We start from the raw sequence: 19,357 nt of genomic DNA on the forward strand, positions 1-19,357 counted from the left end.
TGTAAATACATAATTGTTTTCACCTAAGAAGGGCAGGGGAACTGCCACCTGCAGGCCCATACTGACTGTGGCCTGTTTGTGTAAGGTCTGCCAGCTGAGGATGGTTTTTATGTTTTTGAAGGATGGTTTTAAAAACAATATGCCACAGACACCAATTAAGGCTCTCAAAGCCTAAAGTATTTACTCTCTGGCCCTTTACAAAAATTTTTTTTTGCCAATCCCTGATTGTAGGATAATGGTAATTATTAGTCTTTGTTATAACCTTGTGTATATTTTATGGCTAGACTAGTATTTGGAAGCAGAGCTACGCTAGTGGTTCCAATTTTTTTTTTTTTAAATCAAGGAACAAAAGATTGTTTTGTGAGCTGGTATGAAATGCATCGTTGGCCCTGAGTGGACATCTGTTGTAAAAACTGTCACCAAGGAGCAAGCATGGTTGGTGCTGAGTTAGTATTTTAAACAAGGCTGGTGTTCCCGCCGGTTCTTTGTTTCGTAGAGAAGTGGCAGTATCTTGTGTCATATTCGTTAAGCTATCATCTAATGACAGATTTCTGGCACAGGCTAAAAGAAAGCAATTTGTATCTGATATTTGAGTTGGAAAGAGAATGTTGTATCAGTGAATTGCCTTTTTTTTTTTTTTTGGTACCAGAGATCGAACTCAGGACCTCGAGCTTGCCAGGCAGGTGCTGGGCTGTGCTGAGCTAAATCCCCAGCCCAATATTGTACAAGAGTTTTTTGGGGGGTTTTTTGGTGGTGGTGGTGTTTGTTCGTTTTTCTCTGGTACTGGGGATTGAACTCAGGACCTTGCACTTGCCAGGCACGTGCGGCACCGCTGAGCTATATCCCCACCCCCTGAATTGGCTTCTTAGTCATTGGTAACAGTATATAAATTTCTGACTGTAGGCAGTATCATAATTCTTCTTTTGTTTTTTGTTTTTTGAGACAGGGTCTTGCTATGTAGTCCAGACTGGCCCTGAATTCACTCTGAATAGCCCAGGCTTGGGAGTCCTTCTGCCTCAGCCTCTTGAGTGCTGGGATTACAGGCATGCACCACCATGCCCAGCTGCCCTGTCATAATTGAATCCCAAATTTAGACCACTCCATCACCATCCCACCCTTTGCTGGATTTTACACTTCACAGAGCTTATCTCCTATAGCCATGTTCACGCTTGTTTATTTGAGCCCTGGCTTTCCTGACTGCAAAGGCAAGGTGGTTTCCAAAAAAGAGCATCATTACTTGTAGAGCAAACTTCAAGTTCTTGCTTTATTGGCAGATAAGTAGGGGATAACCACGTAGGTAAATATGCCTGCCTCACAGTGGGCAATCTTGGGCAGGTTCCTTCTGCTCCCTCTGCCTGCACACCTGCAAACCTGGAGACAAGACCCTGCGTGCCCACCTGTGATGGCTGATGTGCCCACAGGAGGCACCTGGCCCCGATTGGGAAAGGCTGTGTTCTGCTTGTAACTACTGAGTTCTAATCTGATTAAAAGCTTTTCCATCTCATGGTGCTCATTCTTTTTTTTTTTTTTTTCCCATGGTGGTCTTTTCCCTCTGACTTAGACGGTCTAATGAAATAATGCAGTAAATAGATTTTACCTTTTTATCCTTTTGTTCCCACAATGAAGTGTGTCTGCATGCCCCCAACATGTAGAATACCTTCTGTGTCAGGTTTTTAGATCCTAGGGATACATTGGTAAATACAAGGGCCTTCTTTTTTTTTTAAAGACAGGGTCTCACTATGCAATTCAGGCTGCCTTCTCTTGCCTCAGCCTCCTGAGTGCTGGGACTATAGGCACATGCCACAATGCCTGGCTTCAAAGACCTTTTAAGGAATTGCCCCCTCCCCACAGTGATAGCAGAATTAGTTTCATCAGATGTGCATTTCAGCCTTAAATGCACACTAACCTGGTGTCGCCCTAGGTCCAGAGGCCCAGGAGAGCAGGCACAGGTCTAATTATTTAGCCTTTTTGTCTGGTGTCTAAAGGGTGCAGGTCCTCCCAGAGAGAAGACTTGCTTTCAAAAGCTATGTTGTTGTGGGAGAGACTAATATAATGTCCAGAAGGAGTAGGAATACTACATCTAGGCTTTGCCAGGAGGTAGTAGAGGTTGTTTTGTTTGGTACTGGGAATCGAACTCAGGACCTTGCACTTTCGAGGCAGGTAGTGGAACCACTGAGCTAAATCCCCAGCCCTATGTTTTATTCTTTTACTAACTCTTTGTTGGGTGAAGAGTTAAAATTGTTTCACAGAGTGACTTATGATTGGGCAAAGTGTGATATGTTCTAGCTTTTTAGCAAATCACTTCAGTGCTGAACAGGGAGCCACAATGATCTTTTACCAAGACCTTGCTTGCAGTCTTTGTAGATTTGGTGAAAGTCTTTCCTCACCAGCCAGGCTGCCCTAGATTTGCCCATCATTTCTCAGGTGATGTGGACCAGGGAATTTTGGCAGTATTTTGCCTGTTGTTCCATTGCTGCCTGTCTAGGTTTCTTGTACCATGTGTCTAGGAAGGAGATTCAGTCTTGCTCCTTATGTTCCTAAAGAGAAATTTGAACCACAGATCACTCAGTAAAATCTTAGAGCATAAATAGATTGGGATTGGTCTCTGTGAACTGTGTTGCATGCTAATGTAGTGTTCTCATTAGGTGCTGCATTGCCTGAGTTATGGAAGGGAGGGTGTTGCACCAGGTTTTTGGTATTTGCTTACATAATACATGGTTCTTTGGGTGAGACTTTTAAGTGGGTCTTTGAGGAGGAGGTAGGATGGGAAGAGCTTGGTGTCTTATTAAGAATCTGGCTAGAGGGCCGGGGATTTAGCTCAGTGGTTCTGCTGCCTGCCTCACAAGCACAAGGTCCCGAGTTCAATCCCGGGTACCGAAAAAAAAAAAAAAAAAAGAATCTGGCTGGAGAAGGCAGTGTGGAAATAGTGTAAAAATGAGACTACCAGATGGATTATAGGATTTGAACAGATCAACTAAAAAGTTGACGTGGGCCATTGCATCCTCCCTCCCCCGTGCACATGTTTTAAAGGAGGTCTCTTAGAATTGCAGCTGACATGAAAACACATAGAACTCTCGGTTACCAGCTATTCCATTAGTACTTTGTACTCCCAAGGGAGGGAGGTGCTGTGATCCAGTTGGGAACAAGACTTGTCTTTTCTTTTTGCCAGTATTGGCCTTTGCACTGAGCTACATTGGAGTCCTTTTTATTTTTTGAGACAAGCTCTTGCTATAACTAAGTTGCAGGCTGGGCTCAAACTTATATTCTTCCTGCTTCAGCCTCTTGAGTGCTAGGGTTACAGGCATGTGCCACCACACCCAGCTTGAACCTGTGATTTTTATGAGGGGAGAGATTTGTCTGAGAAATAGCACTTGTTGTGTGTTTGGCTTATTTTATATGTCCTTCCCCAAAATAACAGGTTAGCAAAGTAATTATGTAGTTTTGACATTTTTATTGTTTCCCAGGTTCCCCCTACCATTCTACTAGATTAGAAAGGAAAAACTTCAGACTTCTAAATTTACAAAGAAAATAGTGCATTCCAAATGAATAATGAATTTCATTTCCTACATTTTGTGAGTCTAGATTAAAAACCATTGTAGCATGTAATAGCCATCTTGGCTGGTCTCTTGCTTTTGTCTTTTACAAGATCCTGGTGTATGTGTATAATTAACTGCACATTTCAGTGAACTAAATTGGTGCTAAAATATGTGTGGTACAGCTAGTAAAACTGAATTCACATGTTATAGGCTCAGTTTCATGAATTTATTAGATGAGCAAGTGACCTTTAATGAGAACTTATTTTGCCTGCCTTTGGGGTGAGGAAAGGAGAAGAATGTAGGTTGTTTCTTTAAAGAATAATTTCTTTTGCAGAATATAACATCCTTCGATTATTTCTTTCCCTGTTCCTGTGTAAAGTGGTGTCCAGTAATTGCAGTTTAGTTCTCGTGTTAAATTTGCACACGTGACCGGTGTCATTCCCAGCGTGGAAGAAGTGGGTCCTGACTACTTACAGATAGCCACAAAGAAAGCATCTTGCAACTTAACAGGTAGTACAGGGTGCAGGAGCAGCATTTTCACAGACCGTTAGCAGGTCAGGCTGTGTGCACAGGCCTAGAACCTGGGAGGGGCGAGGAGCAGCACAGCCGGGAGATCTCAGAACAGACTGTTCCAGCGACTGTTCCAGCTCAGTTTTGAAGTAGAGAGGCGACCCTCTTTTTAAGCGAATGCTCGGAAAGTTCCCTTCTGGGTCTGAGGTCATGATTTTCTGTGATCATAATGAGTACAAATAAGACTGGTTTGTCTGCTGTTTGTGTTTGTTAAGCAGCCTTAGCATGACAGGAAGTGGGTCTGAGGGCAAGAAGTGGCTTAGTTTCAGAGGCAGAAAAGGAGCTATTTAAGATTTGAAATTTCATTACATATTTTTGAAGTTATGGGATTGATATTAGTTACATGGACTGTCCCTTTATGTAGAGAGAGAGTTTCACATAATTTTCACCCTGGAATTTAGAAATAAAAGTTTACTATTCAAAAGATTCAAATCACTAGCTTCTAACTTTAGGAATAACATCTAAGAACTATATCGAGTATTTTTGATTACCAGAATTTGAGAAAATTGCTTAAACCTTCATTTTTTCTAACATTTTAATAAAGTTGTCAGTCTGGGCATGGTGGTACATGCCTGTAATGCTAGCTACTTGGGAGGCTGAGGCAGGAAGATCATGGGGTCACGAGTTCAAGCCCAGCCTGAGCAATTGAAGAGAGATCCTGTGTTCAAAAAAAGTTCTGAGTTTACACCAAATGATATGCATTCAGAGTCACCCTACAAAATAGTTACTTTGTAACTGTTAGTTCTACTTAAAATGTATACATTTATATAACAATATATCAGTGTAGATACCTGCAGCATAAGTTATTGGAAGACCCAGCTTCTGTGTTAATGCTATACCCTCCTGTGTCCTAATACTTATTAAGAATTCAGCATTTATCCTCTAAAGTTGACTTGGTGGTGGTGGGGGAATCGTGAGAATGGTCTGGAAAAGAAGTGAGGGGATGTGGTGTTGAATTTCCTAATTAAAGTGACTCCAGAAGTTCTTTCAGAGTGCTCTTGGCATCTATGAAACAGGACCAGTGTCTGCCCCATGGTGGGAGAAGGGTCACTAAGGCCTGCCCACCCCCGCCCTGGTCCTCAGGAAACTGGACTGGGCTGGTTGCCCCATGGCAAGGACATAAAATGTATGGGTTTTTTGTGCTTTTACACAAAACGAACTTGTCATGATCAAGTATAGAAATATAAGTATTCCAGAATGAAATTATAAAAAATTGAGTTATAAATAAATAGGAACAGAAAGGTATCTAAAACTTTCCTTACAAAATTATGTGGGTTTTGGTAATCTTTTCATTTTTTTCTTTTCAGCGTATTCCCACATCTTTTTTAAATTCTTAAATTTATTAGTACATGTTTGCAGTACGTAATGATTACGTTCATCATGGGGCATGGTACATGTACATGACACATTTTCTTTTTTTCCCTTTCTGCCAGACCTGCTGGCAGTTAAAATTTGAAACTGATTATTCCAACTCTCTTAAAGTTAAAATTAGTTTAAGTTAAAATTTACAGTCACATTTCTTAAAACTGAGTACTCTGGTAAACTTGACAAAGAAAATAGTTACAGCTCCTTAGGTTTTCAGGGAGAGAAGTTGGCTCCTTTGACTTTGCCCTCTGTGGTGTGACCCCAAATTTCTTACTGATTAGCACTGGGTAAATACTAACCAGAGCGCTTTCCGTGCCTCTCTCAGGAAGGGAGGGTGCTGCAGGGAGGCATTGACAGTGGTGGGTCAGGAGCTCAGTCCTTCCAGCAGCTGGCAGTATTGACCCAGATGGAGGCAAATTTGAATTCTGTGGCTGATTGATTAACTTTCTGCTGGGGAAGAACCACTGTCGCAAGGACGGTGTCCACAGTGAAGGGTCACCGCTTCTCCTGTGAGCACCAGGAGGTCCAAGAGCAGCTCATGCTGGCCACTGGGTCTGCATCCCTGGGAAGTGACCACCACTTGTTCCTAGGAAGGTCGAGGAACAGCTGAACTGCTGTGGCCAGCACTTCAGCCCCTGCAGGGTGCTGTCCAGTGGTTATCAGAGTTGTGACAAGTGCACTCTAATCAGCTGTGACTTTTGATGGCTTTATTGTTATTTAGTAATAGACATGGAAATTTTTTGTCAGACTATGTGTCTATCCTACCCATTTGTCTTTGTTGGTTTGTTGTACAGACATTTTGCCGACATGCCTGGCTTTTTTTTTTTTTCAAAACTGGCCTGCCTGCCTTTGGTCTGACAGATTTCTTAAGCCCATTGATCAAGAAGCTTTCATTATGTGAATGTGCATGTGATTCTCCCTCTCACTCCGTGGTATTAGGGATGAGACTGAGGACCTCACATGTGCTAGAAAAATTCTTACCACTGAGCTGTCTCCCCAGTATTTTTTTTTTTTTTTTTGAGACAAGATCTTGCTGTGCAGTTCAGGCTGGCCTTGAACTCACTGTGTAGCCCAGGCTGGCCCCCAACTCATGACAGTCCTCCCGCCTCGGCCTCCCAAGTGCTGGGATTATGGGCATGCACCACCACGCCTGGCCAGTATTTTTATTTTTGAGACATTCTTGCTAAGTTTCCCAGGCTGGCCTCAAACTTGTGATCCTCCTGCCTCAGCCTCCCAAGCAACTGGGATTATAGATGTGTACCATTACACCCAGCTTCATGATCTTTTTTTCCCCCTATGGTCTTTAACCTTGAAGAGGAAGTAGTATGAGATGATGGTCTGGTATAACGGAGAGCCTGAGAAAGGAATAACAGTATGATCATCTCATTGGACTGCAGATTTGCCACATTTTTACTTCATCCTGTTACTTCGTCTTTCCTACACATCAGCAAGAGAACTTAGGAAGCCTAGCAATAGAGCTTGAATGTGTGTCCCTGGAATTTCTTCTGGCCAGCCTGCCTTTGGGTGCTTGGAGACACATGGCTTCCACTGTGGGAAGAGCTGACTCTCAGTTGATAAGGGGTATGGATGCCTGTGCCAAGCACAATATCAGGATAATGCTGTAACTGTTGTGTACATGAACTTTATTCCACTGTATGAAAAAGTGTTTTAAGAACTGCCATTTAGGGCCAGGGATTTAGCCAGGCATGGTGGCACATGCCTATAATCCCAGCACTGGGGAGGCTGAGGCAGGAGGATTGCCACAAGTTTGAGGCCAGTCTGGACTACATAGCAAAACCCTGTCTCAAAATTTTAAAAAGAGGACCAGTATTTCCGTGTTAGTCATCTCTCTGCAATGATGTTTTGATATTTTGACGAATACCTTCAGCATAGTGGTTCCTGTTTTTGTCCCTCTCTGTCCTTAAAGAGTGAACACAACAGGGAGGGTTCTGAGCTGCTTTTCTGGAGTAAAAATTGAGCCCTCCCAAGTCAGCTTACTAGAAACTGTAACGATGTAAAACATAGTCACTGGCTATTCAGATGCAAATATTTTGTATTGCTTATTTAAAACAGTTGTTACTGGGAGCAGCATTGTACTTGCAAGGAAGATATTTTGTATAATAGTTGAAAACAAATTTATCTTTCATATATAAGCCATTGCTGTGACCTCTCAGAAGGGGAGGTGATATGGAGGGAGAAGAGCTTTAAAAAGCAACCAAACTAGCAAGCCACAATCAGTCTCTCTGCTCCTGGGGCCTTCCGGCTTTGTGCACCTCAGCTGAGTTTGAGCATGTACATTTCTGCACTAGGCTGTTTTCGACTTTGCAGCATTCAGGGTAATGTTTTACAGAGGTTGGTTGGTTGTTAACTAGTACTTGTGGAACATGACCACCGTGTGTTATGGTGAATGCTGATGGTTGGCTATGTGTTTGTGAAGATGGTGATTCAGAAGGTGCTAGACTATGGGCCCATCTGTTGTCCTCTCATGCCAGTGCGTGGAGATTCAAAACAGACCTTTTCCCATGGAGGGTCATAAGCATCAGTGAGTGCGTCAGTCTTTTTGTTTGTGTGTTTTGGTACCGGGAATGGAACTCAGGACCTTATGCTTGCCAGGCAAGTGAGGTGGCACTGAGCTAAATCCCTGGCCTGTGTCAGTCTTTTAAGGAGTGGAGTTCTTTGCATTTTCACCATGCCAGGCTCTGTCCCTTGAGCACTGGTTGTCATTGGCGTCACCCCTGAGCTCGGTAGATGTAAATTCAAGGTCCTGCCCAGGAACAGCTTAATAAGCTCTCCAAGTGATTCTTCCTGCGGGTTCAGTTTGGCCCCATAGGGCTAGAGGGGCACTGAGGCCCGTGACTGGCGTGTGAGTTGCAGATGGCCGGATTTCCTAAGCACTGGGAAGGGATGTGGCTCGGGCTTCCTCCTCCTGGTAACACACATTTCCTTCAGCTGGAGCTGGAGGAGAGGGAGGTAGCTTAATCCAGGAAAGTAAAACATAAAGGAGGTGTTCGGCTAAAACTTTTTCTGTAATTGAGTGCTGACTGTGGTCTGCTGAGTGTCATTCGAGTGTTAAATGTGGAACCGCTGGCCGAGTCCTTGCTTTAGACTTGATCTGGGGAGGAGCAGCGCCTGTTAGGAGAGAAAGCCGAGTCCCCCCGCCCCACCCCCTTACAGCTCAGCAGCTGAGGAACTGTGTCAGACTTTACTGCTAGCCTCAGGACAGTGAGGTGGGAGTGGATATCAGTTGGTTTGGCAGCTGGTACTCTCCCCCCATAAATAGACTGTTTTCACTTAAACCTTTAAAACAGGCCGGGCCCAGTGGCACACACCAGTGATCACAGCACTCTGGTAGGCCAAGGCAGGAGGATTGCAAGTTTGAGCCCACCTGGATAATTTAGCAAGACTGCCTCAAAATTTAAACAGCCCCCCCGACTCCCCGCCGAAAAAAAAGGCTGGAATCTTCACCCCTGCAAAAACAAAGACAAAAAGACAGAACTTCAGGTTTTCTAAATTGACCTCATTTTTCTTTCATCATTGTTTTCCACTGAAGTTTTTTTCAATTCTTATTAAATTGACCCTACGTAGTCTAGTTTGAATGACATTTTTGAGCTGCTTTTTGTTTGCAGTCACTAAAGCAAAGCAACAGGGAGCAAGTTAATAAAATGCTTAACCCAGTGTCCTTCAACTGAGGAATGGATAGACAAGAGTGATATATTCATATGGTGGAATATTTGGCAGTAAAAAAAAAGGAACGGAGTTCTGATACATGCTGCCCCAGGGATGACTCTTGAAAACATGCTGACAGGAGCTAGTCACAAAAGACCATATAGTAAAAGGTCTCATTTATATGCAATGTCCAGATTAGGCAAATCTATAGTCAGATTAGTTGCTGAAATGATTGGAGGATTAAGAATAGTGGGGAATGACTTAGCAATGGGCACAGGGTTTCTTTCTGGAGTGATGAATACTCTAAAACTAATTGGCAGGTATTGGTTGCATTATTCTGTGTACTAAGCATTACTACATTGTACATTTCAAATGTGTGAATTTTATAATATGCAAATTACTTTCCATGAAGCTGTTTTTCCTAAGAGTACTAAGACAGTACTAATGTCTTAACATGCAAGTCAAAATACTATACTGTCTATAACTATTGAATTAGGTGGACCAGAAAAGCTTTTGTAACTTATTTGTCGTTAGATGTGAGCCTGCTCCCTTTTGTGGGAGAGCCTTACTGTATCCACTTCCTATCAGAGCATTTCTAAGCATTTGGAAGGCCTTGTCCAAATATTTGAGAGCTGTTTAAAGTTGCTGAAGTGGCACCTTTGGAAGAAGGCTGGAATGTTGGAAAACAGCGTTGATATTTTCAGTGATACAAAAGGTCAGACTCTCAATGTAATGTTGGGCTTTTTGGGCTCCTTGGTCAGATTAAGTTTTGAGTGAATGATAAAGGTGGGGATTAATCTGTTTTCACTGAATCCACTGCCTGAAATTCAAACATTCAAGCACTGCCATTTGAATTTGCCTTTCTGTTTCAAATAGCTTTCCTGATTGAGTATAGAAGAAAATCACTACAAACTTGTTCCCCCTGCAGTGTTTTAGCTACTATAATTAAATCAGCTCGCCTAGGAGTCTGAGTCAGTTGCCTATGAGTTTGTGGTCTTGGATTTTTCCCTCCTGTCTCAGCTTTTATTGCAATTTGCACTTCCTTTGTAAAAAGTATGAATGAGAGGTAATCTTAAACTGAGTTTGAGGACTTGAGAGGCAAGGAATGACACTTCTCAAAGGAAAACTTGCATAATTAGATTTATTTACCAAAATGAGAGAAAGAGCTGGGTAATAATTTGATATAATCCAAAAGTTCAGTAATTACACATGTGTTAGAAGTAAAATACAGTATTTCATTGTCATCTGAGTCTCTTTTATTCTCAGACTCTTAAAAGACATTTTAGATACCCTTTTGATAATTCCCCGGGAAAGGGAAATGTATTCTGAACAACCCTAGTCCGTGGGGATGCATCTTGGAAAAGCCAACACGAGAGAACAGCCTGCAAAGCCTAGACAGGGTAATCCTGGGAATTCACTATAGCAGTGTAGCGAAGACACAACAAATGCTGGCAGGGCTGTGGGGAGAGAGGAACCCTGCTCCACTGCTGGTGGGAGTGTCGACTGGGGCAACCTCTGTTTAAATCAGTATGGAGAGACCTCAAAGAACTGGCACTGGAAGGGAAGCCCCATTTGACCCAGCTATTCCCCTGCTGGGTATCTTCCCCAAAGAATTAAAAGAATCATACCACAGTGATATATGTGCACCCATGTTCATAGCAGCACAGTTCGTAATAGCTAAAGCTTGGAAGCAGCCCAATTGCCCATCAACTGGAGACTGCATAAAGAAAATTTAAAAAATAAATAAAATGGAGTACTACTCAGCCATAAAAAATGAGAAGTTATAGCTAAATGTATGCACATTGAGGCAATACTCTTAAGTGAAATAAATGACACCTGTAAATGTTGAATGGTTTTTCTAGTGTGAGGAACAGTGTAAGAACTAAAAGGTATAATAGATAATGTGAAATAGGAAGAAAAGGGGCAAATGTGAAGGGGAAGTGGGAGGGGTAGGGGAAAGGAAAAAAGGGAACGGAATTAATATGAGAAAATGAAAAAATGGAAACAAAGTCTTTGTAAATAGGGAGGGATGGAGGGGGTTGAAGGGAGGGCAGGGGAATGGGGAAAAAATAAGAACCAAGATGGATTATGTAAAGGTGCACATTTCCAATGATGAATGTCATTATATTGTATACTTAAAATATATCCATAAAATTCATTTAAAAAAGCCTTTCAGCTAAATCAGGAAAAAAGAAATTTTAACTACTCGAGACTTAGGTGACCTTCAAACATAGCCCCAAACCCCATATATCCTTTTTCCCTTTAAAAGCCTCATCATTTTCCAGAGAACTACATAGCCACTGACCTGGGTGCTGTCAGAAGCCACAGGAGATAGTTATTAAGAGCTGGGAGATCCCTCCCAGGCCAGATGATTTCCAACCGCTAGGTTTTAGAAGTGGGAGCGGCAAGGATCAGCTTCAAGTCCTCCACAGCCCAGGGCTTGAGGAATGAGCAGCAGGGGTGCTGAGTTTATTTGCTTTAACAGGATGAACTGTTACTGAGTTTATTAAAAGCAGAACTAAACAGGCTGGAGTTTAAGGTCTTTAATGTGGGTGACATTGGAGCCATTCATCCCGTGCCATTGCAGGTCCCCTTGAAGAGAACGGTTCTCCTTCCAGAAAAATGCAAGAGCAGCTGCAAGCTCTTTTTTGTGAAAAGCTTCTTGGCCAGCTTCTCCTGGCACCCTAGTGTTTTCTTCCTCATGGTCAGGCAGTGTTATTGGCCATCCCATGCCATGTGCGGGCACCCCTGAGAAGGCAGCCCCAGCCACCCCGCCTGAGAGTACTCAGGGCACACACGTGGCCCAAGGTGCTGGGTGCACCACCTAGCACTGTGGACCAGAAGGGCGAGTCTAGACCTTCCATTCACAGATTAGGTGGACGAGGTCAGGGGCAAGGAGTCATCTGCCTGAGGTCCTTCATAGGTTATAGACCCAGTTCTTGAACCCAGGTCTTCTCACCCTGTGTTCTTCCTGCTGTCCACTGACCCCCAGATCTGGCCTGTGCCCAGAAGCACTTGGGTGACTTTAAGAAACACAGAGCCCTGGCCTGGGGGCCAGAAATTCATGTTTGAAAAGCAGCTCGGGATATTCTAACCTCTGCGGAATATGGCACCTGTGTTCTTTGGTCCACCACTTCGAGGCAGGGAAGTCTGACTGTCCTGTGCTCGCAGTGCCCACAGGTGCCCCTGCACCATCTGCTGTTGGTGTCCATAGACTGAGTGAGTCCCAGGATGTGGGAGGGAGGGCCATTAGCAGGGCTTGGGCCTGCGCACCATTTCAGTAAAGCCATTATGGTCATCAGCTCTTAGTACAGTAGGTGTGAGCCAGGCCCATCTAGGATAAGAACAACAAAAGGTCTTTAAAAGATTTATTAAAGAAAAGGTAGAGTTGGTATTAGGTTTTCATTAACTTCATTGAGGTAGAGATAGATTTATGTGTTAAGTATTTTAAATAGTACATGCTTTATACAGTTAAGTGGCCTGGGGCAAATACCTGTGAAACTCTAGTTTTTCATTTTTTAAAAATGCAGTTTTGCTGGCCAGTTTTATTTTTTATTTTTTAAATAAAATTAATTTCCTTCCTCCTTTTGTTTTTAGGCATTTCTCTTTAAGCATACACTAGTATTTTACTAACATGAGCAGCTCACCTTTTTTACTGAAATAAAAACCAGCTCAAGTTTGGCTACCATCTGTCCCCCTCCCCCACGAAAAAAGGTTTTTCTGTTAAATATGATCAGTGTGACAAATATGCACTCTAGAACGTCACTTTGAAGGGTTAAGGCATCTTCAATACAATACCTGGCTAGTGTTCAAGGTAAGACATCATATACCAAAATTCTTACAATACATAGTTGTGGAAAGACCCCATTATTGTTAATCTGTAGAGTGCTACTTCTCTAAACTTATGTATACATTTCCAGTATAAATAGTAAAGTACGATTATGTCTATTTCCTTATGTTTTAATATTTTAGAACTCTACGTAGGGCTATGTGTCTGTCTTAGTCTTAAATGGAAGAGCATTTGGAAGGAAGACATGAGCTATTGTCTGCACTATTACCAACCTGGCTATGCATGTGTGGGGGGCTCAGGCACAAAATTAAACTTTCATCAGCCCTACTTGCCCCCAAACACGCAAGGAAAGATATTTTCTGGTATTCTGGCAAGCCTGAGATAAATGCTGCCCTTTGGCAGAGGTAGATTTGATTTGCTTTGGTTTAGTTTGGTTTTTTGAGACAGGGTCTCACTATGTAGCCCAGGCTTCCCTTGAACTGTCAGTGATCCTCCTGCCTCAGCCTGCTGAGTGCTAGGATTACAGGTGTGCACTCTCACACCTGGTGGGGTGGGCATAGATTTTAAATGATTTACTGTATACTGTACACACGTGTGAGTTGGACTGCCTTCATTATTGTTTTGACAAAAGTATGCGGAGGGGGAATTGCCAAGACAAGAAAAATTGCAAGCCAGGCACTCTTCTCTAGTCTGTGTGTGGTGATGCATTTGAGCCTGCAGACTTCAGGCTTTGATGGGGCCATCCTCCTACAGTCTCACTTTATTTCTGTGGCACTGTTATAAGTTAGAGGGACCAGCTTGCATCCAACAACTGCTTCCGTGTAAACATAACACTAAGATAATAAAAAGGAAAGTTGAGAGTTAGGTGTCTTTCTTTAATTGCTGACATTTGATTTCTTTTCAACCCTAAAATATGTGTGCAAATGGTCCTATTATTCCAGTAAATATCTCATTTTAAACTTTGCTGTGTTGCAGCACATTATTAAAAGATCTATGAAACTGAAAATAGTAGTTCTAAACATAGAACTGCTTAACATCCTATCGATTGTGTAGTACCATGCCTTGGTCCCACAATTTGGATGGGCCGAGCCCCTTCTTGCCCCTACATAGCCTTTGGAAAATGTGTGTGGTAGGGGGAGGGATGCTCGTAGCTGTTCCAGTGACTGGGGACACCTGGGCTTAGTAGTGGCTCAGGGATGCACGGTGCTCTAGTCTGGCAGAGTGATCACTTGTGCTGTCCAGGATGCCAGTAGCACCCTCTTCAGGAAACACTGGAGAGTCAGGGCTGATAAAGTAACACCCCCACCCACTATCTCAGAGCAGCTTAGGTGCTGACCATTAATATGGTGTTCATTCACCTGTCACTTAGATTTCATTAGTCCTGATATGTGAAATCTTGGAATAGAAATAATAGAGATGTGCTGTGTATGAATATAGATATATTAAAGTTAACTTGATTACTTCAGGGGAGGGTTATTAAAGTAAGAAAGGTCCTGGCGTATACTCAGTCAGACCCGGGCTTGATGCTTTTGATGGAGCCAGTGGACAGAACAGCGGAGGAAAAGCCTGTTCTTGGTATTGCTGGTCCCACTTTTATGTGTTATTGCAGAGCCAGGAAAAATTAGGCGCAGTCTTTAAGCTTCTCTCCCAGATGTCATGATTTCCCTTGGAGCATAGGTAAAGAATTTTGTGGACTGATTGCCAGATGATTTGTGTTGCTGCTGCTGCTCACACCAAGTATATAACAAAGTGTGGATTTATAGATAGATCTATGCAGACCTCAGCAGGTTTCACATTCTACTCGCTACTGGGTCATTATAGTCGACTTCAGTGAAAGTATGCGTTATACCACTTGCTTGCTTTTCCAAAGACTTGTGTGAACTTTTGGAGTCAAATTGTGACCTAATTGAAAACCTTAAAAGTGTACATTTTAAATTCCTATTCTTGTTAATGTCCTTTAGTTTGTGAAAGGGTTAATATCATTTTTTAAAATGGCAGTTATTAGCTTCAGTTTCAGATGATATTTTTTCACAGTCCTTAAACTTAGAAATGATCAAAGTTTATTTTAAAATTTTGGGGTACCTTTTAGATATACATAATAACATTCATCATAGAGAATTTGCACCTGTGCATAATATATCTTGCTCCTTTTTCCCATTTCCCTCCCTTCCCTCAACCTTCTTCCCCCCATTTACAAAAGCTTTGTTTCCTTTTCCCCTTGTCCCTCCCTTCCTCCCCTCTCCGCCCCAACCTTGGTACTGGGGATCAAACTCAGGACCTTGTCCTTACCTTGGCACCACTGAGCTACATCCCCGGCCCTCCCCTTTTCTTTTTGAACATTTTCTTCCCATTTCCCAATATCTAGTCTACATTTTAGTCTTTATTTACACTTTTGGTTTCTCACACCAGAGAAACTGTGGTATTTAAACATGTGTGTCCGATTTAATAAATGATCAAAATGTCGTTCGAGCTGTTTCACATAGAATCTGGCCTTTTCTGTTTGTCTTGCCAGGTAGCAGCTGTAGATCCTGTTGACTTGGTGATTGAGGTTCTGAGTTGGTAACTAGCAGAGAAAGCAAGCGCATCTAGGTCCTGTCTTGTCACTCTGCTGTCCACTTGAGTGCAGAGCATGATGTGTCCTTGTTGGCTTCAGTGTCAGTGATGGGAGTGGTGTTTGTTGTAGGAATATTGGACTTTGACGCTGGTTTTCCCATCTCTAATATATGCTCTTGGAACTGTATTCAAAAGATATGAAAGATTGCTTTATTTTTATGCTTCATAGAAGTCAATTTAAATTTTTTTTTTTAAAGAATAAACTGTTGCCAGCAGGAAATGAAAGAAATTTGGGGTTTGATATTTCAGTATGACTTAAGACTAAAATGTCTCTAATCTTGCTCTTCAGTAAACCTTAGTTCTTTAACTTGAGTTGAGCTGGGCGTGGTGGCGCATCCCTATCATCCCAGCACTCGGGAGGCCGAGGCAGGAGTTTGAGCCCAATCCAAGCAATTTAGCCAGACCCTGTCTCAAAATTAACAAAAAGGTAAGAGCATTGGGAATGTAGCTCAATATGAAGGTGAGGGTTTCACATGTGTGGTGCTCTGGTTGGATGCCGAGACCTCTGTGGGCCAGTACTTGAAGGGTCTCTGTCTGTATTATATCTCTAACTATTGTGTGCCTTGGTAAATCCGGGTTTTCTCAAATCAGAAATGTGAAAACTGCCCTTGAAATCACTTTTCTTTTTTCCTTTTAAATAACTGTATGGCAACATTAGAAACATTTTTAAGGCCCTCCCATCACCTGGACCACCTCGGTTCCCTTTGATTTTATCACCCTGATGCTACCATTTCACTTTGCTTTTTTATCGAAATAGATCTTATGTGTTTGGTGGATAGAGTATGTGCCATTTTGCTTGTCACATTTTTTTATTCTGGACACAAGTTTTCCTGTTTCTGCTGTCTACATAATTACCATTTTAAACAGCCACATAGTATTCTGTTCTTTTTGTGTCTCTAGTCATTTCACCACTTCTTCAGCGTTCAGCCGGTGTCTAATGTTGTGCAAACCTTGTGGTGCTTGGCTTCTCCTCTGTCCTGCACTTACTGCCTGGTCCTCTGGAGCTGCCTGCCTTGGGGCCATGACCGGGTGTGCGGACAAATACATTAACAATTACACAGTAGTTTTTCGAAATGCCACTTAGCCCAAATTTATTGAAGCAGAGAACCCATGCGTGTGAACCCAGCCTCTGCACTTGCTGAGACCGCAGACTCAACTGTCCATGGTCATGGTGTGTGGGTGTGTGTTTTATGACCAGTGTGAGAACAGATGTCGCAGAATACACTGTTGTCGCACTGCCAAGTGGCTTTGAGTTCTGTGGAATGCTCAGGAGGGCACCAAGAGAAGGGAACCCACAGTTAAATGTGATTGTTTTGTTCTGTTTCAGATCAATGTCCGGGTTACCACCATGGATGCGGAGCTCGAGTTCTCCATCCAGCCAAACACCACGGGAAAGCAGCTTTTTGATCAGGTTGGTCTCTGACCTTGAGAGAATTACTATTTAGAAAAAATTTTTTGCAACATCCAAGTCATTTTGCTTGTTAAGTGAATTGCCTTGGTTTGCTCACTCAAGGTAACAGATGAAAAGGATCTTTGAAAAAGGTAAAAAGAACTATACTTTCTCGTGACACCATTACAAAACACTTTTTAAAAGATGGGAGATTTCTGTAACATTTACTGTTGATATTATTTATATTTGGTTTTTTCTAATAACTACTTCAAAACAGTTCTTTTTTAAAAAAATTAAAAATAATTTTTATTGGTACATTTTAGATATACAGTATAATGACATTCATCATTAGAAATTTGTACCTTTACATAATATATCTTGGTTCTGATTTTTTTCCCCATTTCCCCTGCCCTCCCTTCAACCCCTCCACCCCTCCCTATTTACAAAGACTTTGTTTCCATTTTTTTCATTTTCTCATATTCAAATATAGTCTTATCTTAATAGTTCGGTGTTCCCCAAAGTGGACAGAAAACCATTATTTGGCATTGTTTTTACAGATTTATGTCGAAGGTCAGCAAACGTTCTACAAACAGCTAGATAGCAAATGTTTTCACCATGCAGGCCACACATCCTCTGCTGTAACTATTAAGCTTTGCCATCGTAGTATTGAAAGCAGCCATAAACTCATGAATGAAGGGCATGGCTGTCTTCCAGTAAAACTATATAACAACACTGAATTTTTATGTGATCACCCCCAAGCATTAAAAAAATAGAAACCCATTCTTGTGGGCTGCACAAATGGCAGAGGCTGTAGATAGCTGTCCTGTTTTATTTTAAAACCCCTTCTGTGATTGAGATAAGGCCACCATTGCTAATGTGAGCACCGTGACAGCATGGTGAGGACCTTCAGGCTCTGGGGTCCCTCTGGTTTCTTTCTTGACACCCCACTGTGTCTTCTGTTGTGTCTTAACAAAACATTTTCAGTGGTCAACTCCAGGCAAATCCTCACTCCAGAATGCTCTTTGTGGTAAGAAGTTTTTCCAGCATGTATTATTTGATGGAAATGGGGTGGTGCTTCATAGAAAATCCAGTCCTCCCTCCCTGCTCCCTTCTCACTCCTCTGCCCAACTTCTCGGACTAAGTGGGCTCAGATGGTGGTGAGGGACACACCTGAAAAGTCCTTGTGGTGCATGGGTCACTGGGAGGCTGTGGTGAGCACCCTTGAGTCAGCAAAGACCGTTCTGTGTTCTGGAGAAGGCAGCACAGGTGCATCTGAGGTCCCGTGCCTCCCCAGAAACCCAAAGAGAATGGCAGAGGTTAAGAACTGTGAGCTACCGTGAATGTATGACACTCTTCTAGGAAACAGTTCCAAGCTCTAGAGAGTGGGGTCTACTTTACTTTTTTTTTTTTTTTGTATATCCTTTTATTGGTACATTTTAAGGTGTACAGTATATATAATGACATTCATCATTGGAGATATGCACCTTTACATACTCTCTTGGTTCTTATTTTTTCCCCCTTCCCCTGCCCTCCCTTCAACCCCTCCATCCCTCCCCATTTACAAAGACTTTGTTTCCATTTTTTCATTTTCTCATATTAATTCCATCCCTTCTTTCCTTTCCCCTACCCCTCTCATTTCCCCCTCCCCTTTGCCCCTTTTCTTCCTATTTCACATTACCTATTATACCTTTTAGTCCTTATTTACACTTTCAGTTGGATCTACTTTTCTAGGCTAACTAAATTTCACATGAGGGCAAGGATCCTGTGGAACACAGGGCCAGAGGTCAGTTATGAGGCACTTGGACCAGGACCTACTTTCCTAAGAGGCCCCACTGGCAGGAGCTATGTTCTGTGTTCATGCACCAAACCTGAAAATGAGGGAAACTCAGGAGGTGGAATTTTTGTACATTTAAAGAATCCAGGTAGCTCCACCCAGATTTAAGTCTATCTCTGCTCTGGTGGTACAGGCGGCTCTGTACCTGGTTGCAGTGCCAGGATGTGCCAGGCTGGTCCTTCAGAGATGGGTGTGGTCTGGGCAGCTGGTCATCATTACTGCTGTCACTGTTGTTTTGAGGTTTTTCCTTAGGTCTGTGTTTGCCCAGTCATTGCTCCAGGTGAGACTGGATTGAGGGTTAAAACACTAAATGTTTCTTCTGAAACATAATCCCAGAGTGAGTTGAATAGAGCCAGCTGAGCCCTGCATGGATGGCTACACCCCAAGTGTGGACAGTGCCCTGGCTTCCAGGGTTGGCTTTGCTTCTAGCCAGCATGTAACTTGCTCACTTTCCCAGGCACAATAGTCCCTGTAAATGAATGGTGAGGCCTCAGACAAAATTTTTTAAAAGCAGAAGCGAAAACTTTAGGAAGTAGAAAAACGAGACTATAGATACAGAAAAATATCTGGTGGGAAGCTGGTTCATGGGCCAG

At 42.6% G+C, this 19,357-nt stretch overlaps 1 protein-coding gene across 2 annotated transcripts in view; it reads left to right on the forward strand.

The window, feature by feature from the left end:
• Ezr (ezrin) overlaps positions 1 to 19,357 on the forward strand; it is a 47,151-nt gene that overhangs the window by 6,887 nt on the left and 20,907 nt on the right. For both annotated transcript variants that reach the window (XM_087187904.1, XM_087187905.1), the window contains exon 3: positions 16,868 to 16,951. In XM_087187904.1, the coding sequence (XP_087044030.1) occupies positions 16,868 to 16,951 (84 nt within the window). The remainder of the gene's footprint in view (positions 1 to 16,867; positions 16,952 to 19,357) is intronic.

This window comes from Heterocephalus glaber, unplaced genomic scaffold (genome assembly GCF_053883595.1).
Source record: "Heterocephalus glaber isolate CG9 unplaced genomic scaffold, H.glaber_assembly_v1.0 deba00001523, whole genome shotgun sequence".
Classification (NCBI taxonomy): domain Eukaryota; kingdom Metazoa; phylum Chordata; class Mammalia; order Rodentia; family Bathyergidae; genus Heterocephalus; species Heterocephalus glaber.